The sequence below is a fragment of the Gossypium arboreum genome, chromosome 11 (genome assembly GCF_025698485.1).
Source record: "Gossypium arboreum isolate Shixiya-1 chromosome 11, ASM2569848v2, whole genome shotgun sequence".
Classification (NCBI taxonomy): domain Eukaryota; kingdom Viridiplantae; phylum Streptophyta; class Magnoliopsida; order Malvales; family Malvaceae; genus Gossypium; species Gossypium arboreum.
In genome coordinates, this window is record NC_069080.1 from 75,361,926 (window position 1) to 75,382,332 (window position 20,407).

Consider the following 20,407-nt stretch of genomic DNA (forward strand, 5'->3'; position numbering starts at 1 on the left):
AAAAGCTGAAAAACCCCACTGTTGATACCACATGGCCGTGTGGTAGGCCGTGTGCGACGACACGATTGTGTGATCGACGAAGGCCAAGCCGTGAGCAAGACACTGCTGTGTGGGCCACACGGGTTAAATCAGACTGGGCATGTGGGCCTACACAAGTGTGTCACACAAGCATGTGAGCTAGGCCGTGTGATCCACTCGGGCAAGGCCAATCTAGGCGTGTGGGCCACACGGGTAACCCACATGGGCGTGTGGGCCCATATTACTGAAATTATTTGTAGAGTCGTATGAGTTGTCCTAATCGACCATGGGCCTACCGTAGGGTCAGTAAATGCTATCTAGCCCTAAAACCAAGTGATCGATTAGATAGGAATATGGTTATGAGCATGCCTATGTTTGTTTATCTGTTATCTGTTTATAAAAGCATGTTAAGCATGATTTATCTGTTAATTCTGTATGCATGTTCTGTTACTATGATTCGGGTAGGATGATTTATATTGGAGAAAGTATTCTGAAAGGTTGATTATGCCTAATATCTGGCAGCATGGGTGCAATATATCTGATACGTGCCGCATCAGTACAATGTGGCGTGTAAGGCTAGGTGGGTGTTTTAAGCCTTACCTGGTGTGTAGGGATGGTCGGAGATGTGTGTAGAGGATGGGGGTAGGATTCTGATATCTGATTTGTATATCTGTATCTGAAATGGGCTCAAGCCTGAAACTGTATCTGTATCTGACATGGCCATAAGCTCAATTGTGAATCTGTTTGACTTGTAATATTCTGTATGTGCACATGCTTAATTCTGCTGGGTTAGACACTGAGTTTACGTAAACTCACCCCTATTATGTTTATCTGTACAGGTAACTCACAGTTTTAGGCAGATTGGTGCAGCAGAGGACTCAGCAATGACCACATATTTTACTGTTTTATTTTGTTTTGGGTTATTAAGTTTTGTTTCTGGGACTCTAGACTCTTTTAAGATTTTGACGTTGGTTTCGAGTTTTTGGTTTTGCTTATTTATAAGTGTGATGGTTTTCTAAAATCTTAAACAGATTTTTTGTTCACAACGTTTTTTTACAAGCTTTCGCTACAAATACGTTTTATCTCTAAATGATTAAATGAAAGAAAGCTTTGAAATTAATTATAATGCTAAAGGCTAATGAACCGGAAAGATTTTAACTTAACGACAATGGTTTTTCAACCCATTTCATGTGACACTTTCGGATTTGGCCATAACATCTAGGCCGAGTTTGGGGTGTTATACTAACTTTGAATACACACACGGTCTGGCATACAACCTGCGACACGGCCGTGTGTCCTCACTTCAAAAGTTCACATGGTCTGGGCTATGTCACATGGCTGTGTGACCACTGTTTTGCAAATTTTCAAGTTTTTCTAAAACTTTCTGATTTGATTCAATTTGATCCTGGATCATCCTCAAATTGTTTTTTAGGGCTCCGTAAGTTCGATTTAAGGTCCATAAGTGATTTATTCTATAAATTGATTTCGTTTGTTATATGTTTGTTAATTATTTGTTTAATTGGTCTGAAATGAAATGAAATGTTCTATATTGCTTAGTAACACTCTGTAAATTTTCAAGATTTTCTAAAACTTTCTGATTTGATGCAATTTGATCCTAGATCGTCCTCAAATTGTTTTTTAGGGCTCCGTATTTCGATTTAAGGTGCATAAGTGTATTTATTCTATAATTTGATTTCATTTGTTACATGTTTGTTAATTATTAATTTGGTTAATTGGTCTGAAATGAAATGTTCTATATTGCTCGGTAACACTCTGTAACCTTAATCCAATAATAGAGACAAGTTGGAGGTGTTACAATTTGGATTAATAAACTACTTTGTATATTAAAAAATGTTTAGCTACTTTGAATTAATTAATTAATTTATATTTAGATTAATTGTTGTTAAATTTGTGAATTTGACAATAGCCACATGTTAGTTTGCACTATGAACTTTTATCTTTCAAAGTATAAAAATATTATATAGGAAAAACAATATTTAAAAAGTAATTGGGTTCGGATAGATTGATTATTTATATTGTTATTTAAGTTCTGATTGAGTTAGTGTTACGAATCAATCAAGTATAAACTCAATTAGGAAAATTACGAAAATATTTTTTGTAATTAAAATAAGTTATATTATTGAAAAGTATTTGAGTCTTTTCATTTAAAAAAATATCATTTTTCTTTTGCGTGTGATTGGATTTGAACTTATACTATTTAGTATCAATAGAACATTACTTTTAGCACTAAACCAAAGCTTCATATTAATCTAATATTTACAATTTAAATGAAATATGCATAGTTTATTACCTCCATCAATTATATATATACTTACTATTATTTAAGTCCCCGATTGAGTTGTTGTCATGAGTCAACCGGACACCAATTCAGTTGGAGAAATTATGAAAATGTTCTTTTATACTTAAAATAAGTTATATTATTTGAGGTACTTTTAATTTATTTATTTTAAAAACCAATAAAAATATGTATATGGTAATATTTAAACCCACATCAATTACATTAACAAAATCTTGAATTTACCACTTAGCTAAACTTTATTTTAATCTTTTTATACATTTTAGTTTTATCATGTATGCTTTATTACCTCTATGAGTTGTACATATTGTTGATTTGAGTTAGTGTTAGAAGTTAACTTGATGTCAACTCAATATTGATGACAATATCATGTCAAACAATTATATTTATTTAGTATTTGTAACTTGATGTATTTATGTGTTTAAATTTTATTTTACTCACAAATTAATATAATTTTTTCATTTTAATATCATATTATTTAATGTGTTATTATTAATTAGTTTCAAACCGTATATTTATAACTAATTGTATGTAACTTTTAGATAACATTTATATTATAAATTTGTTGTTTCCGTCTACATACGTGTGTGATAATATTTCATAATATTGTTCATCGAGTTGTGTCACAAGTCAACTTGACACTAACTAAGACTGATTACAACACTATGATAATCACTTGTACTACATTTAGTATTCTTAATATATTATGTATTTACATGTTTAAATATCATTTTACTCACAATTTAATCTATTTTTTATTTTAATATCGTACATATTTCATGTGTTATTATTAATTAGTCTCAAACTACACATTTAATTAATTATTTTATGTTATTGTTAAACCGTCCTCTTTATTCTAAGCATGTTGTTTCCACATGCATACACGTATGATAGAATTTCTAATAATAATTTTAGTCAATTGTTCCAACCGTTATAAATTATAGTCAGTTAGATTAGTTAAATATAAATAATAGTTTAAAATAACCAAATATTCACTTTTAATAATTATAATTTTTAAAATTTAAAATTGAATAGAATATAAAAATATAATGACTTATTTGGCCTTTCAATTTTACAAAAAAAATTATTTTAGTTTTTCATTTAAATTTTTGCCCTTTTAGTATTTAAACTTACTTTATTTGCCAAATCACCTCAAAATGGATGAAAATATTAATGTCGGTAACTTTGCTAATGTGACATATTAATAATTAATTGTTTTTTTAATTTAATTAGACATATTAATAATTAATTTCTAACTTGGCATTTACGTGGATGGCATAGTAAAGTTAATGTATGTTAACTTTTTCATCCATTTTGGGGTGATTAAACAAATAATGCAAGTTTAAGAATTAAAAAAAAGGTGAAAAATTAAATGGATGACTAAAATAACTTTTTATAAAGTTGGAGGTTGTAATAAATCATTATGCCTAATTAGGGACGGATCCAAGATTTTACTTCAGGGAGACGAAACTTATAAATCCGAACAACTTTTTTTTAATGTAAAAAAGTGTCTGTTCTTCTTGGGTACTTTCTTTTTTCCTTATAAAAAAATCAATTTTTTTAAAAGCATGAATGATTTAACTGAAAAAAATTAAAAGAAAAAATCACACTATATAAAACTAAATATCTTTTCCAAGATGCAAAAATAATAATTAATACTATATTAAAAATTCATAAATATCATTATAATTCTAAAAATTAAATTAAAAAAGGCTTGGTATTTCGTTCAGGAGCTTGAGAAGATTCGATATTTGATTTTTTTTCACTAATAACAAAAGGTTAAGGAACCGGTTGATATGATTACTTTCTGACACCCTTTTCTTGAAAAAGGATTCGATTTTTTTGTTGACCGTAGTTTAATCAAAAAACCTCAAGACTGTAATAAAATATTAAACAATAACATGTTAGGAAAAATGAAAAAAATCAAATAAATAAAAATATAATTTATGCAAAAATGTTTATTGAGAGGTCTTCTACATAAAGAGTCAAGAGGAAGATAAATTATATTTTTTTACTCTATACTCTTAGTCTCGGTATCAAACTCCTTTCTTTTTCTCTTTGTAGTGTTGTCACCTTATCAGAAGAAGATAATTCTTTAGTAAGACATACAAATCAAAATACAAGAAAATCACTAACCTGATATAAATGAGTATAGATCAAATAAATTAATTATGAAATTTGGCTTTAAAGTGAACATTAAACCTCTAAAATATTTAATTATTATTATTAAAATTATATAATTAAAAATTAAAAATATTTTATTAATATAAAGTATGAAATACAAATTAGTAACAGGGACGAAGACTATACTATGTACATGGTAATTTATTTATAAAATCTAAAAATTTGAAGAGGGCGAATATAAATGAAACGGAATTAAAATCAAATCACAAACCGAATGAAAATGATGTGGTGTAAAGTGTAAACTGAAATCGGGTCAAAAACCTTTGAAAAAAATGGGGTAAAAAACCCGCCCAATATAAAAAAGCGCGCCCCTCGCTAATCCAAAGTCCATGAAACCAAATTATCATTTGTCATTACTCTCTCTCCATAAAGAGAGAAGCCTAATCAAACCAACCAACCAGCAATCCCTTTCCCTTTCAATCTTCCTTCGCACTCTAAGATTTAAAATTTTGAAAAACAATTAAAACGTGGACCCCACTCGCCAGCTATTTCTCCCTTACCCCTTCGCATTTACCCGCCACCCACGCGACAACAACAACACACACTCGCACTCTCAAGGAAAAATTAAGGAGAGGAGAAAACGAAAGAAAAGGGAAAATAAAGAAAAAAAAAAAGGGGCAATTCGACGCTCCGGTCCTAATCCAATTTTGGCGGGAAACTTTCAAAAATTTTCTCATTACGAGGGAAAGTGAATCCCTAATTTAAAAAACCTTAGTAGGTTTCTCTCATTATATATGTTCTTCTTAGGGCTTGTACTTTGCGTTCAAGCCGGAAACCTGTTCGACGAAAATCCTTAAGAGTGAGTGCCCATCAAGAACAAAACAAAACCAAATTTCAAGAAAATATGTATGTGGTTAAGAGAGACGGGAGGCAAGAGGCGGTCCATTTTGACAAGATTACCGCGAGGTTGAAGAAGCTCAGCTATGGTCTTAGCATTGACCACTGCGATCCGGTGCTCGTCGCTCAGAAGGTTTGCGCTGGTGTTTACAAAGGGGTTACTACTAGCCAGCTTGATGAATTGGCTGCTGAAACTGCCGCTGCTATGACTGCTAACCACCCCGATTATGCTTCCGTAAGGGTTCTATTTCTTTTTTGATTTAATTTTCAAAACATGGGTAGTTTTTGCTGATTAAAACTTATGATTGCAGTTGGCAGCCAGGATTGTTGTTTCGAATTTGCATAAAAATACTAAGAAATCATTCTCCGAGACGTAAGTGCTTTCAATCTAAAGTTGTTAGTGCTTTTTTTTCTTTGTTGGGAAGGATGCAATTGATGTTTTGAGAATGCGTGGTTTGTAAATGTAGGATCAAGATCATGTACAATCATTTCAATGAGAGATCTGGACTGAAGGCTCCTTTGATTGCTGATGATGTTTATGAGATCATCATGGAGGTATTCTGATAATCTTTTAATTTTCTTCTTTTATACGCTCAAATTTTGGTGGTGGTTGTTGATCATGTTGAATTATTTTATTTTAAAACATGTAATCATTAGAACTGACCTATGGCTTAGTTCAAATTTTTAATTAACGTCAAAATTGTATCGTGCTTATAGAAGGTAGCAACATATTTGTGAAAGACAGCGTGTTTGAATTTCTTTTTGGTTGTTTGGTTTGTTCTTTGATTTTCTTTTTCTTGCTTTAATTAGCAAATTTTTGTAATGGGTTTTATACGTATTAATGAATTCTGTATAATTGTTTTGGTTTCAGAATGCTGCTTGGTTGGATAGTGAGATCATATATGATCGTGACTTTGACTATGATTACTTTGGCTTCAAAACCCTGGAGAGGTCTTATCTCTTGAAAGTTCAAGGGAAGGTTATAGAAAGGCCTCAGCACATGTTAATGAGGGTTGCTGTTGGAATTCATAAGGATGACATTGATTCTGCTATAAAAACTTATCACATGATGTCTCAAAGATGGTTCACTCATGCTTCTCCCACTCTTTTCAATGCTGGCACTCCAAGGCCTCAAGTATGTATTGCATACAAACAAGACATTAAGTTCCTATACTTAAATGCCATTGTTTACTAACTATTTTGCTTACATGCATAATATTTGGATTATGTTCTGTCAGTTGAGCAGTTGCTTCTTGGTGTGCATGAAAGATGATAGTATTGAAGGAATATATGAAACTTTGAAGGAGTGTGCTGTTATCAGCAAATCAGCTGGAGGAATTGGTGTTTCTGTTCACAATATTCGAGCCACAGGTAGTTATATTCGTGGAACAAATGGTACATCTAATGGAATTGTCCCAATGCTGCGGGTGTTCAATGATACTGCTCGATATGTTGATCAAGGAGGAGGGAAAAGAAAAGGTATGGTCAATTCTGTATGATGTTATGACAATGTTTGGTTTTTTCTTTTACTAAAAAATGATGTGGACTTGTTTAGGTGCTTTTGCTGTGTATTTGGAGCCATGGCATGCTGACATTTTTGAGTTTTTGGATCTGAGGAAGAACCATGGAAAGGTATTTTTATATAGCTTGAATTTATTTGCATGGACTATAATGATTTGTTTTTAAGTTCTAAATATCATTATTTTACTTGGTTGTAATGATGTATAGTAATAAATTGCATCCAACAATGCCTTTGTTTCTGTAGGAAGAGCACCGGGCTCGTGATCTATTCTATGCTCTTTGGGTGCCTGATCTTTTTATGCAAAGGGTTCAAAGTAATGGCCAATGGTCATTGTTCTGTCCTAATGAGGCTCCAGGCCTGGCAGATTGTTGGGGTGAAGAATTTGAAAAGCTGTATATTCATTATGAAAAAGAGGTTAATACTGTTCTACCTATTGTTATTATTTTTCCAACCAAAATTAGGTGCCAAAAGTTCTTTTGTTAATATCTAGGGCAAGGCAAAGAAGGTTGTCCAAGCACAGAACCTTTGGTTTGAGATCCTGAAATCACAGATTGAAACTGGGACCCCTTACATGCTATTTAAGGTGATTTGTCCAAACAAGCCTTATATTTTTGTTGTGTATTTATGTTCTAAGATGAGTATCATGATCTCAACCCTTTGTTTTCCCCTCACTTTATTTCAGGATACCTGCAATAGAAAAAGTAACCAGCAAAATCTTGGCACCATTAAATCTTCAAATTTGTGTACTGAGATAATTGAGTACACAAGTCCAATGGAAACAGCTGTGTGCAATCTGGCATCTATTGCACTACCTAGATATGTGAGGGAAAAGGTAAGTGATACATAGTGCTAATGTTGCCCACAGTTGTTCCCCTGGGTCTGCTTATTTATACAGTTAGCCTTATTACATTTTTTTATCTTTAGGGTGTTCCACTGGAGTCTCATCCATCTAAGCTTGTTGGGAGTAGAGGATCTCAGAATAGATTTTTTGACTTTGATAAGCTGGCAGAGGTTTGATTCTTTACCTTGCAGTTGTACTCATCCATCTGTTACCTAGATGGATTCTAATCTCTCTAGCACATCTTTGTGATGGAATGGTGTATTAGTATTGCTGTTTGGTTTTTATATTATCATGATTGAGATTTCTTTTTCTTGTGATTTGTCAGGTAACTGAAATTGTAACCAGAAATCTTAACAAAATTATTGATGTTAATTACTACCCCGTTGAAACTGCCAAAAGATCAAATTTGCGTCATAGGCCCATTGGTATTGGAGTTCAGGGTCTTGCAGACACATTCATCTTACTTGGCATGGCCTTTGATTCACCTGAGGTATATTTGGTCACAAATAGATTGATTTGGTATGTTTTTTAACCTGAATTAATTTATCTGATATTTTACTGGTTTTGGATTTTAGGCTCAACAGCTGAACAGGGACATTTTTGAGACCATATACTATCATGCTCTGAAAGCTTCTTCTAGTTTGGCAGAGAAAGATGGCCCCTATGAGACATATGCTGGCTGTCCTGTTAGTAAGGTTGGTGATTAAATAATGAATTTGGATTTTGGTTATGTAATGGGACATATGGACAGTTGATCTTTCTTTAAAGTGCATTCAAAGAATTTGGATTTTGGTTATACAATTTGATTGCAAATTGCAATATCTTAGATGCTCATTGCTTAAGTCTGTTTTACTCACTGCTGAGTTGTGTGTTCAACTGCAGGGCATTCTTCAGCCTGACATGTGGGGTGTTACTCCTTCAGGTCGGTGGGATTGGACTGCTCTTAGGGACATGATAGCCAAGAATGGAGTGAGAAATTCACTATTGTTAGCACCTATGCCAACTGCTTCAACTAGTCAGATTCTTGGGAATAATGAATGCTTTGAGCCATATACCTCCAATATTTATAGTCGCAGAGTTTTGAGGTTTGTCCTGATTTCCTATTAATCATCCCTTTCATTTATTTATTGTCAATTGCTTAATAACATTTTTTCTGTCATATCTCCAGTGGGGAGTTTGTAGTGGTAAACAAGCATCTTCTTCATGATTTAACTGAGATGGGTCTTTGGTCTCCTGTTATTAAGAACAACATAATACACGAGGATGGTTCTGTTCAGAATATTCCAGAAGTACCTCATGAGCTGAAAGCAATTTACAGGTGTTTTTAATTGCTCTCCTCTCAACTAGGGCCAAGTTCCCTATTCTGTTCTTTTTTGGCTATCATTTAGAATAAACTGTGAAATTAAGATTTATGCTTCTCTTTAATTTACTAGGACTGTTTGGGAAATCAAGCAAAAGACACTGGTTGATATGGCTGTCGATCGTGGATGCTTCATAGACCAGAGCCAAAGCTTAAACATACATATGGACCAACCTAATTTTGGAAAACTAACTTCCTTGCACTTCTATGCCTGGTCTAAGGTATTAAAATTTGGTCTTTATTGCGATTAAACCAATGCAAATGCCAATTGTTGCATCAAGGATTGCTGATCCACTGTTAATATAGGGTCTGAAGACTGGTATGTATTATCTAAGATCTCGAGCTGCAGCTGATGCAATCAAATTCACAGTTGATACTTCCATGCTTAAGGTAATAGATATGAATTGGTGTTGAACTCCATTTCAATATCATTTAAATTGTGAATTCAATTGATACCAAGCATGTTATTTGTGGTAATATAGGAAAAACCAAAGGTAGCAGATGATGATACAAAAATGGCAGAAATGGTTTGTTCCCTGACGAATCGTGAAGAGTGCATGGCTTGTGGGAGCTAAGCAGCAACAGCAGCATTTTTTGAAGCTTTTGGAAGTAAGCAAGTGCTAGAAGCGCAAATTGGCGTTAGATAATTAGGGATGTGGCCTAAGTTAATGTAACTGTTTTAACTTGTTTGTATAGTATAGTTATGATTTTGGTTATCTCAAGGTTGCAGGCTTGGAATATATCTTTGGAATATGGAGACTTTTTTAATGTATAAACTAGTAGTCTTCCATGGAAGTTTGAAACTTGAAGCATAAAATCATTAATTAGATTCGACAGTACGTGACTTAAAACACAAAACCCCTGTTTCAAATGGATGGAATAAAGAAAACTCACATTTGTCTCACTACTTCAACCAACTCCTTTAATTTTGGCCTCCCTTAATGGAGGCGTGCATGTCAGGTGCTTGGATTTTTGCTGCTTGGTGCTGTCTTTCCTTCCTCCTTATGGTGGCAGGAGGTCAGGGTTGAGTTTTTCAGAATTCATTACGGGTTTGGTTGACAAAAAAATGGAGAAATTAAAATTGGACCAATTTTGATTCAGAAGTACTCAATTTCGGTTTGAATTTTTATTTAATTTGTAATTAATTTTAATTTTTATGATTTTAAAATAGTATTTTATATTTAAAATAATGATAATTTAAAATTATTATATACTTGAAATTTTTTACAACTATATATAATTTTTTAAAATTTACCAAATAATATTTAAAAATAATAAACAAGGTTTATTTTATTATAAGATTCATGAATGATTAGTTTCTTTAGGGATATTAACAAGCAAATGTGTGAATAATTAACGGATAAATTAATGTTCAAATATTAGTTAGTTGGTCTTAAATTATGTGTGATTAAACCTTAGGAAGTGGCGATCCTAAGGAGTCATTTAAGATAAATGAGATTGAGAGATAAGTTTACTGAGTAAATAATAATTTACCCTAGTCAAGAAAGTGAGCTCAAGAGATAAAGTGTGTATTGGTCAATTAGTTAATTAGTTAGAGGCTAAGAGAAAATAATTGGTTAATTAATGGTTAACTTGATAAAACTCGCCGTTTGAAGTTAATTAGGAACACTAAAGTGAGTTAATCTTCTGTCTTCTTAATTGGAATTAATTTCGATTGTTATTTGGTTGTCTTAATTTTTGATAATTTATGTTATTGTTAATCACTTTTAATTTGGTTGTTTGTAATATAAGTTTAGATTACTACTATTTAGTCTTGTTAGTGTAGAAAAGTAATTTAAGTTTAATTCAATCTCCATTGGGTACGGTTCTCGGAATACTTCACAGAGTGTTTCGTTGTAACATTCTTTAATATATTACAATTTGACCCATTGCGGACATCGCTGCTTTATTTCTTATCTATTTTGCTATAGTATTTCCAGTCCAGATGATTACATGTCTGGCGATGGTCAAGTTGTTAGCGCCGTTGTAGAGGAGGTTTCGACATTAAACTAAAGTATTATTTTTTGCATTTTAATAGGATAAATAGGAATATTTAGAACTATAGATACGAATTTTAATTTTAGTTATTTTAATTTTATTTTATTTTTCGGTTATTAATTTTATTTCAATTTCTCTTAGATTTCAGTGTCTGACTTGAAGTGAAACCATCCCAATCGAGCCAAATCTTGAACTAGAGAGAATTCGGAGACGAACGCGTCAACAAATGCAAAACAATCCCGCCCATGGTAGTTAATTTACCTTGGGAAAACCCTCTGTTTGATGAACCACCAGAACCGCAAGCATGGTTCCGAAAAGAGCCACTGATGGCTTGACAAGAGCAAAGTTCACGCGAATATGCGCTACTTATGTAACAGCCTGTTTTTGGGTCAGATCAGAACAGTGGTTTCGGGACCATGAATTTGAAGTAGAAATATTTATTTTATTATTTCTTTAGGATCTACAGCATGATACAATAATTGTGTGAAAATTTCGTTAAGAAATTTTATCGATTGAGTGCCCAATTTGACTAGAATGACTAAATTGCAATAGGTGCAAAATTTGAGTTCTACAAGTTAAAGGTGTCTAATTGCTATGAAATTTTAAATTGGAGGTCCTTAAATGGTAATTAGACCATTATACTTTAGGATGGAGAAAAATGGACATAGTTAAGTAAAATTTGAAAGATATACATTAAGGGTATTTTAGTAATTTGGTAAATAAAGACAAAATTAACAAATTGAAGTGTCCATCTTCTTCAATTTAGTCCTCCATAGCCGAAAATTGCAAGAGAAGACATAGCTAGGGTTTGGCCAAGCTTTCAAGCTTGATTGTAAGTCCGTTCTTGTCCATTTTTAATGGTTTTTACATTTTTGAGAACGTTGTAACTTGATTTAGCTATTTCAAGGACTAATTTGAAGGGAAGTTAAAGTCTAAAATTTTACCCATGTTGAATATGTTTGTATTTTGATGTTTGATGGTAGAAAATGCATGTTCGTTGTTAGTTAAACAACGTTTGTAAAGTGATTTCCAATAAAAAGTCAAATAGGGACTTATTTGTAAAAGTCTATAAAATGTATAGAAAAGTGTGAATGAATGAAAAATGTGGGCTACTATGAGTACAAACTGTAACGGTCCGGTTGTGACCCTAGTCAGAATAGTAGTTTTGGGACCACAAATCTGAGTCCGAAAAATAATTTAATATTTGTGTCAATGATGAATGAATTTGTATTTGTGAAATTTCTGTGATTTAATTTGTCTGTTTCCATACTGAATATTGAAAAAAAAGATCTAATCGCGTAAAGTGTAAAAGCTGTGTGCTAGATGTTAAAAGTACCTGTTTGATTTGACTTATTTAAGTGAGGGTCATTGCATGTCAAATTTACCTTTATGTTAATGGTGGACAAGTATGGACATGTAGTTGGTAAGTTTTAATGTTAGTAGTCAAGGGAAAAAATGGGAAAATGTTTATTAAAGTTGTTATAATAAAATAAAAACATAAAATAATGGCCATTTTATCATTTTCATGGCCGAATGAAGCAAGAAAAAGAGCTAAAATGGGGTTTTGATATTCGACATTGGTAATCCTTGATTAAGGTATGAATTTTCGTCTATTTTTGATAATTTCTACGTTTCTGTGATTGTTGCTTCCTGTTCTTCAAAATCCATGTCTGAATTTCTATTTCTGTTGAAGATTATGAAATGTACCATTGATGATTATATGAGCTTTGTAATGTTTTTATATGGATTATGAAAGATATAGGTGAGATTATCATGCTTTGTTCTTGAATTTTTGATGGAATAGAGCTATTTGGGCTAATTTGTGAAAATGAGATTTTGAAGGACTAAATTGTGAATTAAATATGTTATTTGGGCTTGTGTGGAAGATATGTATATTCGGCCAAGCTATAGTCTTGGTGAATTTTGGATATTTGTGATTTTGTGAAAAATGGACTAAATTGTCAAAGTTTAAAAATGTAAGGGTTAAAATGCAAAGTGCCCTAAATATGTGTTCATAGATTGAATTGAATGAAATGAATGAAATGAATGATTGAATGGTTGAATTTGAATTGTATTAGATCAAGAACAAAGGAAATCGGACTTAGATCGAGGGAAGTCCAAAATAGTTGAATAGTCGACTTGTTTCCGTCTGAAATTCGTACGAGGTAAGTCAAAATACAATTACGTGTTAAATTGATTGAATGTTGTATATACTAGTTATAATCTGTATTGGACGGCTGTGAGAGCCTGATGAATGAATTCAGAGTAAATTCTGATAATATGCTAGTATCTGAAAAGCTCTGTATGTTCTAAAGGAACGTTGACATCGATCTGAGATATCGTGTAAGACTGTGTCTGGGACACAGGCCTCGATTTGAAATTTACGTGTAAGACTACATCTGGGACATCTGCATCGTATCTGATTTCGTATAAGGCCTTATTTGGGACAGAGGCATCGATACTGAATTACATATAAGACCACATCTGGGACGTCAGCATTGTACCCGTTATTGAGTATCTGTATCGTTTCTGAACCATCTGATGATAGAGTACGAGATATGGGAATGAATATATGAAATGTATAATCTATACAGGTATGCTTGTATCGTACTAAATTTCTGAATATGAAAAACTCTGTTTCTGTGAAATAATGAATGCGAAGTATGTGTGAAATCATGGAAATGAAACATGACATGTATACAAGAAAATGAGCATGGTTAGGCTCATGAAATATTCTGTGAAATGGTTATGAATTCTTGCTGTTGATTTGTACTTTATATGATTTAATAGTTAAACCAATTGTATTTGGCTTACTAAGCTCTTTGTAGATTACTCGGTGTGATTTCTATCTGTTTTACAGTTATCGTAGCTACTAAAGGCTCGGGGATAGTCGAGGAATTGTCACCATACTATCAAACTCATTTTGGTACTTTTGAAAGTGTAAATATTTTTAAGTATGGCATGTATAGGCTAGAATGTCTATGTATTTAAGTTTTGATATGTATATATGTTATGCCATGAGAGTTGGCTAGCAAATGGTATGTTTGTGCTTAGTTTTGGTAAATGGTTTGTGATGCCAAATTGTGTATGCTTGTAATGGTTATATGGCCTTGTATGTGGTGGTCATTTTGAAATATGCCAAGTTGAGGAAATGGTAAGTTTAAGCATGTTTTGAGCATGGAATTGGCTGAAAATTTTAGTATAAATGTTGTTTAATATTACTTGAAGGAATGACCCAAAAAGGGGTGGCAAGTTGGCTTAAACCAAGCTGCATTGTGCCATACGGTCAGTGAACATGGGCGTGCCTTGTGGCCGTGTATGCAAAGCAGTAACCTCTTAAGACCACACGGTTAAGACACATGGGTGTGTCATATGGCCGTGGGCTTAAGTCAGTAGCTAGCTAAGTATCACACAGCCATGGCACATGGCCGTGTCTGTTGGCTGTGTGTAAAAGTCAGTATATATACTCTGTTTTGGCATGGCTGGATCACATGGGTGTGTCTGGTGCCCGTGCAAGGCACATGGCCTAGTCACACGGGCGTGTGACCTCAACAGAATTGAAAATTTTTTCTAAGTTCTGAAAATTCTGAATGTGCTCGGTTTAGTCCTGACCTTTTCTAAAAGTATGTCTTAGGTCTTGGAGACCTCCATAAGGGATGAATTGTTGATTTGCTTATGCATAATTATTATGTGATATCTGTGATTCTGTATTGTTTGTAATGTTCTGTCTTTCTGGTAATGCCCTTTACCTATTCCGATGATGGTTATGGGATAGGGGTGTTACACAAACAACATTCAGCTAGGCTTGGGTTGTGAAGAAATTGAAATAAATTCATTTTACGAGCTTAGAGACTAAATTGTAAAATGTTAAAAAGTTAGGGGAAAAAATGTAAATTTTTTCATAATGTGTTTCTAAGCTAAATTAAATAATGTGATGATTAAATAAGTTAAATGTGGCATTATAGATCAAGAAAAATGAAGTTCGGATCTAGATCGGGGGAAAAACAAAGTAATTGACGAATAGATCTCTTTGGCCATTTTTGTAACCGAGGTAAGTTCGTATGTTAAATAAGCTTTACTTTAAATGTATTTTAAATGCTTTAATCTATGCATGAATTGTGAATTCGACCTTACAGATACATTTGACGACATTTTGACAAGTGAGAAATCCTAATCGAACCTTCGGAATAGGTTAGGATACAAGTGACATGTCACTAGGGTTTTATGTTTTGTGATCCGGGTGCTGGTCCTGTACATCCTACCGGTGGCTGAGTATACCGGGATATGTTGCGGTTACTTGACAGCTTGTGTGAACAGCACCGAGTAGCTATTTCTTGACTGACAGCTTGAATGAGCAGGCCCGTTGTTGGCTCGAGGGCGAGCATATATGTGATATGAGATAGAGTTAGCAATGGCTACATATGTGGCACCTTATGTGCAAGGTTTCCCGAGTATCCGAATTTATTATTCCAAGTGGTTCATTGGGTATGACAAAGATGAGAATGAGTATGAAACCATTATGAGTGGTACAGGTATGTGCACAAAACTTATGATTATTAAATTCGTGAAATGATAAACTGAAGGTAAGATATGATGGAATGAATTATGATCATGAGAAGATGGTAAATTGCACTATCTTAAGTTATATTATTTGCATGATAATGTATTGTATGGTAAGGTTAGCTTATTTCTTTCATACGAGCTTACTAAGTTATATAGCTCCGTTTTATTTTCCACGTTTTATAGAGTCACCAAACTAGCTCAGATTGGAGATCGTCGGAGTTCGCATCACACTATCAACTGCCATTTTGGGTATCGATGATCTTAACATTTTGAGAATATGACATGTATAGGGTCTTGATCATTTTGTTATATGTGTCATTATGAATTTTGCCAAATGTATTGGCTTGTAATTGTCAAAGGCTTGATGTGGTGTTTGGCCATGTAACTTGGCTCATTTTGGTTGAATTGGTTGTAAGATATATATATTCATATATGCATGCATGTGAAATTACCTCTTGTGTGATGCGGTTTATAAATGCTTGGTAAATGGTTGAATGTGGCTTAATGGTTTTGTCGTTGAATGTTTAAGATTGTCTCATTGGTATGATAGGAAAACTAAGTAAAAATACTGCATGTTATTGGTAGCCATATTAGAACTTGTAGAATGTGATGATTGGTAGGATTTAGTTTGGTAAAATATGATGTTGTAAAAGTGTTGAGTGTGGATAATGAGATGACATGATTTGGCCTTGTTTATGAATGTCTTGGTTGCCTAAATATGCCATGATTTATGACATTGAACTTGTGTGTGTGTAGGTGCAAATGAGGGTGACAAATGGCTTGGTAAATAGCCCTTATCTTGTACACACGGGTAGACATACGGGCGTGTGTCTAGACCGTGTGTGACACACTGTCTGCCCCATGGGCATGTATTTTGGCCGTGTGTCTATTGCTCCTTAACTTTGAGAAACAGAATGCTCAGAATTGAGCACACGGGCAGAGACACGAGCGTGTGTCTCAGCCGTATGAGGGCACAGCCTCAAGCACGGGTGTGTGTCCTGACCGTGTGAAGTCTGCACCTATTTTATAAAAATTAAATTAACCAGACGGCCTAGCACACAGGCGTGTGACTTGGCCGTGTAACCTCAACTTATTCATGTTTTTCAAAACAGAGAGTTACATGTGTAAGACCCCACACCCGTACCCTACGCTGCGACGGAATACGAGGCGCTACAACTCTTAAGCACATGTAGTCAAACGTTTCTGAGTCATCAAGACTTGGTAAAATTTAAAACATTTTCGGAACATGTCTAAACTTCATTAACATGGACTCACGAGAACCTAAACATCCATCGAAACCCATTCAGGGCCGATTCGGGTCCTTTAACAAACTCTAGAAAGATGACCTTAGAAACAGTGCACACGCCCGTGTGGAAGGACAACACGCCCGTGTGGCCATTAGGACATAGGCATGCTAAAGGCCCGTGTGGTTCACACTGCCTAAGCACGATGGGACACGCCCGTGTCCAGAGCCCGTGTAAATTAAATTCTAAATTTGAACCTACAAGGGTTTTCACATGGTCTGACACACGCCCGTGTCCATGTCCCGTGTCCCTCACACGGCCATGACACGCTCGTGTCTAAAAACCTTGACATTCTGTTTCTGACATCAGCATCCAATTAGGGGCACATGGCCGAGGCACACGTCCATGGTCAGAGGCCGTGTCCACACGGCTGAGACACACGGTCGTGTCTTTACCCGTGTGTTTACTACCATGCATACTAACTTGGACTTTTTACGTGCAGGGGACACACGACCGGACAATACGCCCATGGGGCTGGCCGTGTGTCACACACGGCCTAGACACACGCCCGTGTGTCTAATCGTGTGGACAAAAATAAGGCTATTTACCAAGCCTATTTTCCACCCTTACTTACTTTAACCTACACAAGATCAACCAAACCAATACAAGCATAACATATATATAACCAAATCGGCCATAACCATTAGAAACTTGCATCAAATGCATATAATAACAATTAACATTAGCCAACTTTAATGGCCTATACAAAATGAATATCACATCCGTCATATGAGCCAACACTTGTGGCTAAACTAACAAGACACTAAACTGAAGATTCGAGTCCTTATACATGCCAAAAATAAAAACATTTGAACTAACTATACGAAAGCTTCAGGTGATAGTGTGATCAATGCCTCCGACGCCTCTTGATCCTCGATACTAGCTTGACGGCACTATCAGAAAATGGAAAGGAAGGGAGTAATCATAAAGCTTGGTAAGCTCACATGCATATAATAAACAACATGACTCAATAGTTAAAGTAAAACAAAGTTTCATAAGCTTAACTTTCTTATACACACTCTTATCACAAGTACTTAACATATTGAAATCTTTACTCAAGAGTTTTACGTACATACCTGTACTAACTTGTAACACAATTGCATAATTCCCATCATTGACTTAGTCGTTGAATAACTACCGACTTACCTGTTGAACACTAGGAATATCATTGGATACTCGGAAAACATACGCATAACACACCATATATGGCCACATGCTACCTTATTTAACACATCACATATTTCTCATTCTCGAGCTAATCACACAAGTTGATAGGTACCCACAACACATGCCGGGCTACCCAGCCACCGGTAGAACATACTTGACTAGCGCCCGGATTTATATAATCACATATCACATATACAAATGAGTTCATAACCACATAGTTCCTAGTGAAATGTCACACTGTATCCTAATCTATTCCTAAAGTTCAAACGGGACTTTTCTCGTAGACTTACCTTCGACAAACTCGGTTACTTAGGCAATCACATATTTCATGATAAAAGAGTTAACACATAATCCCGCATAATGACAAAATATAGTAACTTACCTTCAAGGGTGGGAATTATAATTCATGCAACATTTAAGCATTTATACATGTGAACTCACCTCGGAACAAAATTTGTAAAAACGAGTCTAGTCTTCGTACACCTTGTCTTTTCCCCGGTCATGGTTCGTTCCTCATTTTTCTTGATCTAAAATGATAAAAAAATTCACTAGTTCAATCATCACATTAATTAAGACATTATATAGACCATATTTTGGCAAATTGACCATTTTGCCCCTAGGCTTTTGAAAAATTATGATTTTATCCCTAGTTCGTAAATCGATTTTCATCAAATTTTCTCACTAATTAAGCCTAGCCGAATTCTTTTTATACTAGAAACAGCTCACAATTCCAATTTTTTCACAGATTTACAACCTATTTTATAAACTTTACAAAATGATTCCTTTAGGTGTTTTCATGAAAACTACTTCACAAAAATTGTTCATTTAACCACCATAACTCATTTTCTTCCATAATATTTCAGTAAACATATCAAAATATTTCATGAAAAAACCCTAGGATTTCAATCTTTTTGCAAAATAGTCCCATCAATAGCTAAATTAAGCTTTAGGGGCTCCAAAAACATAAAAATTATCAAGTAAGGTTATCTAAATCACTTAGTTTCAAAGATGGAGAGTGACTGCAATTTCAAGCTTCCAAAAACCCTCAATTTGCTGGTATTTTTGGTGGGGAAGGAAATGAAAAGAAGATGATATCTTTTTCTCTTTCTTTTATTTTTGTTTTAATCAATTAAGTAACCAAACACATCTAATATTGACCTTTGACCTCTCTTGTCCCTGCTATGGCCGGCCACTCTCCTAAAAAGGGTCTATTTGTCCTTTAAAGACCCTCAATTATGGTTCTCTAGCTATTTGGTCTATCTATCAAGTAAAATAGAACTTTACCCTTTATGCGATTTAGACCTTTTTTCGCGATTAAGCTTACAATTGTTAAAATTTGTTCATCAAATTTTCATGCACTCATAAAATCATACTATAACACATAAAATAATATTAAAATAATAAAAATAATTTCTCGACCTCGGGTTTGTGGTCCCGAAACCACTGTTCTGATTAGCCCCAAAATCGAGCTGTTACAACACGGGGTTAGGGACACGGGCGTGTGTGACCACACGGCCTGCCCACACGAGTGTGTCCCAAACCACACGGGCGTGTGACCCCTGTTCATAGCAAAATTTTTCTAAGTTTTATAAAATTTTCCTAAGTGCTCGGTTTAGTCCCGAACCACTTCTAAAGCATGTTTTGGGCCTCGTAGGCTCGTATTAGGGAATTTATGATTGAATATAAATTAATTTAATTTGGATGCAAATTTATGACTCGAAATTGTATGTTTACTTACGATATAAGTCTGATAATGCCTCTATCCTGTTTCGGCGTTGAATACGGGTAAGGGTGTTACAACCCACCTTAAATGTAGTCCGAGGCAATATCGAGAGGCCAATGATCAATACCAATAATTTCGAAATCAAGATAGCCACCATCCAGATGATCCAAAATAATTTGGAACTTTGGGGAAATTTGATGGAAGACCCGAACAAACATTTAAAGCAAATTTTGCAGATCTATGATATGTTCAAGTATAACGGGGTTACTGATGACGCCATCCGTCTTTGATTGTTCCCTTTCTCACTTTGTGATAGTTTGTACGATTGGTTGGATTCGTAAGGGCCTTGTTCTATCATGACGTAGGATGAGCTTTTTACACAAGTTTTCTCCATTAGTTGAACCATTCAATTGAGGCGCGACATAGCTAACTTTAAGCAATTTGAAGGAGAAAACTTATACGAAGCGTGAGAACATTTTAAATCGTTGCTAAGAAAATGCCCACATCACGGAATGCAAGAATGGTTGCAACTGCAAATAGTTTACAGTGGATTGGATGGTAACTTGAGAGCCG

The 20,407-nt window shown here is 34.3% G+C and overlaps 1 protein-coding gene and 1 pseudogene across 2 annotated transcripts; one reads left to right on the forward strand and one right to left on the reverse strand.

The window, feature by feature from the left end:
- Window positions 1-4,838: 4,838 nt before the first annotated feature.
- On the forward strand, window positions 4,839-9,937 carry LOC108474030 (ribonucleoside-diphosphate reductase large subunit). Of its 2 annotated transcripts, XM_017775905.2 has the most exons (17): window positions 4,839-5,591; window positions 5,668-5,729; window positions 5,824-5,911; window positions 6,228-6,491; window positions 6,595-6,835; window positions 6,912-6,988; window positions 7,122-7,292; window positions 7,369-7,461; window positions 7,561-7,710; window positions 7,803-7,889; window positions 8,045-8,209; window positions 8,295-8,414; window positions 8,602-8,804; window positions 8,888-9,037; window positions 9,153-9,300; window positions 9,386-9,469; window positions 9,562-9,937. In XM_017775905.2, exons 1-17 carry the CDS (start codon window positions 5,364-5,366, stop codon window positions 9,652-9,654), a joined length of 2,424 nt encoding a protein of 807 aa, XP_017631394.1. In that variant the 5' UTR covers window positions 4,839-5,363; the 3' UTR covers window positions 9,655-9,937. The 2 variants fall into 2 exon arrangements, with proteins under 2 accessions (XP_017631394.1, XP_052877719.1); XM_053021759.1 differs by lacking the exons at window positions 7,369-7,461; window positions 7,561-7,710 and having other exon boundaries at window positions 4,840-5,591.
- Window positions 9,938-20,247: 10,310 nt separating this feature from the next.
- Window positions 20,248-20,348, reverse strand: LOC128284464 (small nucleolar RNA R71; annotated as a pseudogene).
- Between the last annotated feature and the right edge of the window lie 59 nt (window positions 20,349-20,407).

Coding starts and splice junctions, on each gene's coding strand:
- LOC108474030 (XM_017775905.2), top strand. CDS start 5,364: ATGTATGTGGTTAAGAGAGACGGGAGGCAAGAGGCGGTCCATTTTGAC. Junction 6,989..7,121: donor TGAGGAAGAACCATGGAAAG/GTATTTTTATAT, acceptor TTGTTTCTGTAG/GAAGAGCACCGGGCTCGTGA. Junction 7,711..7,802: donor CTAGATATGTGAGGGAAAAG/GTAAGTGATACA, acceptor TTTTATCTTTAG/GGTGTTCCACTGGAGTCTCA.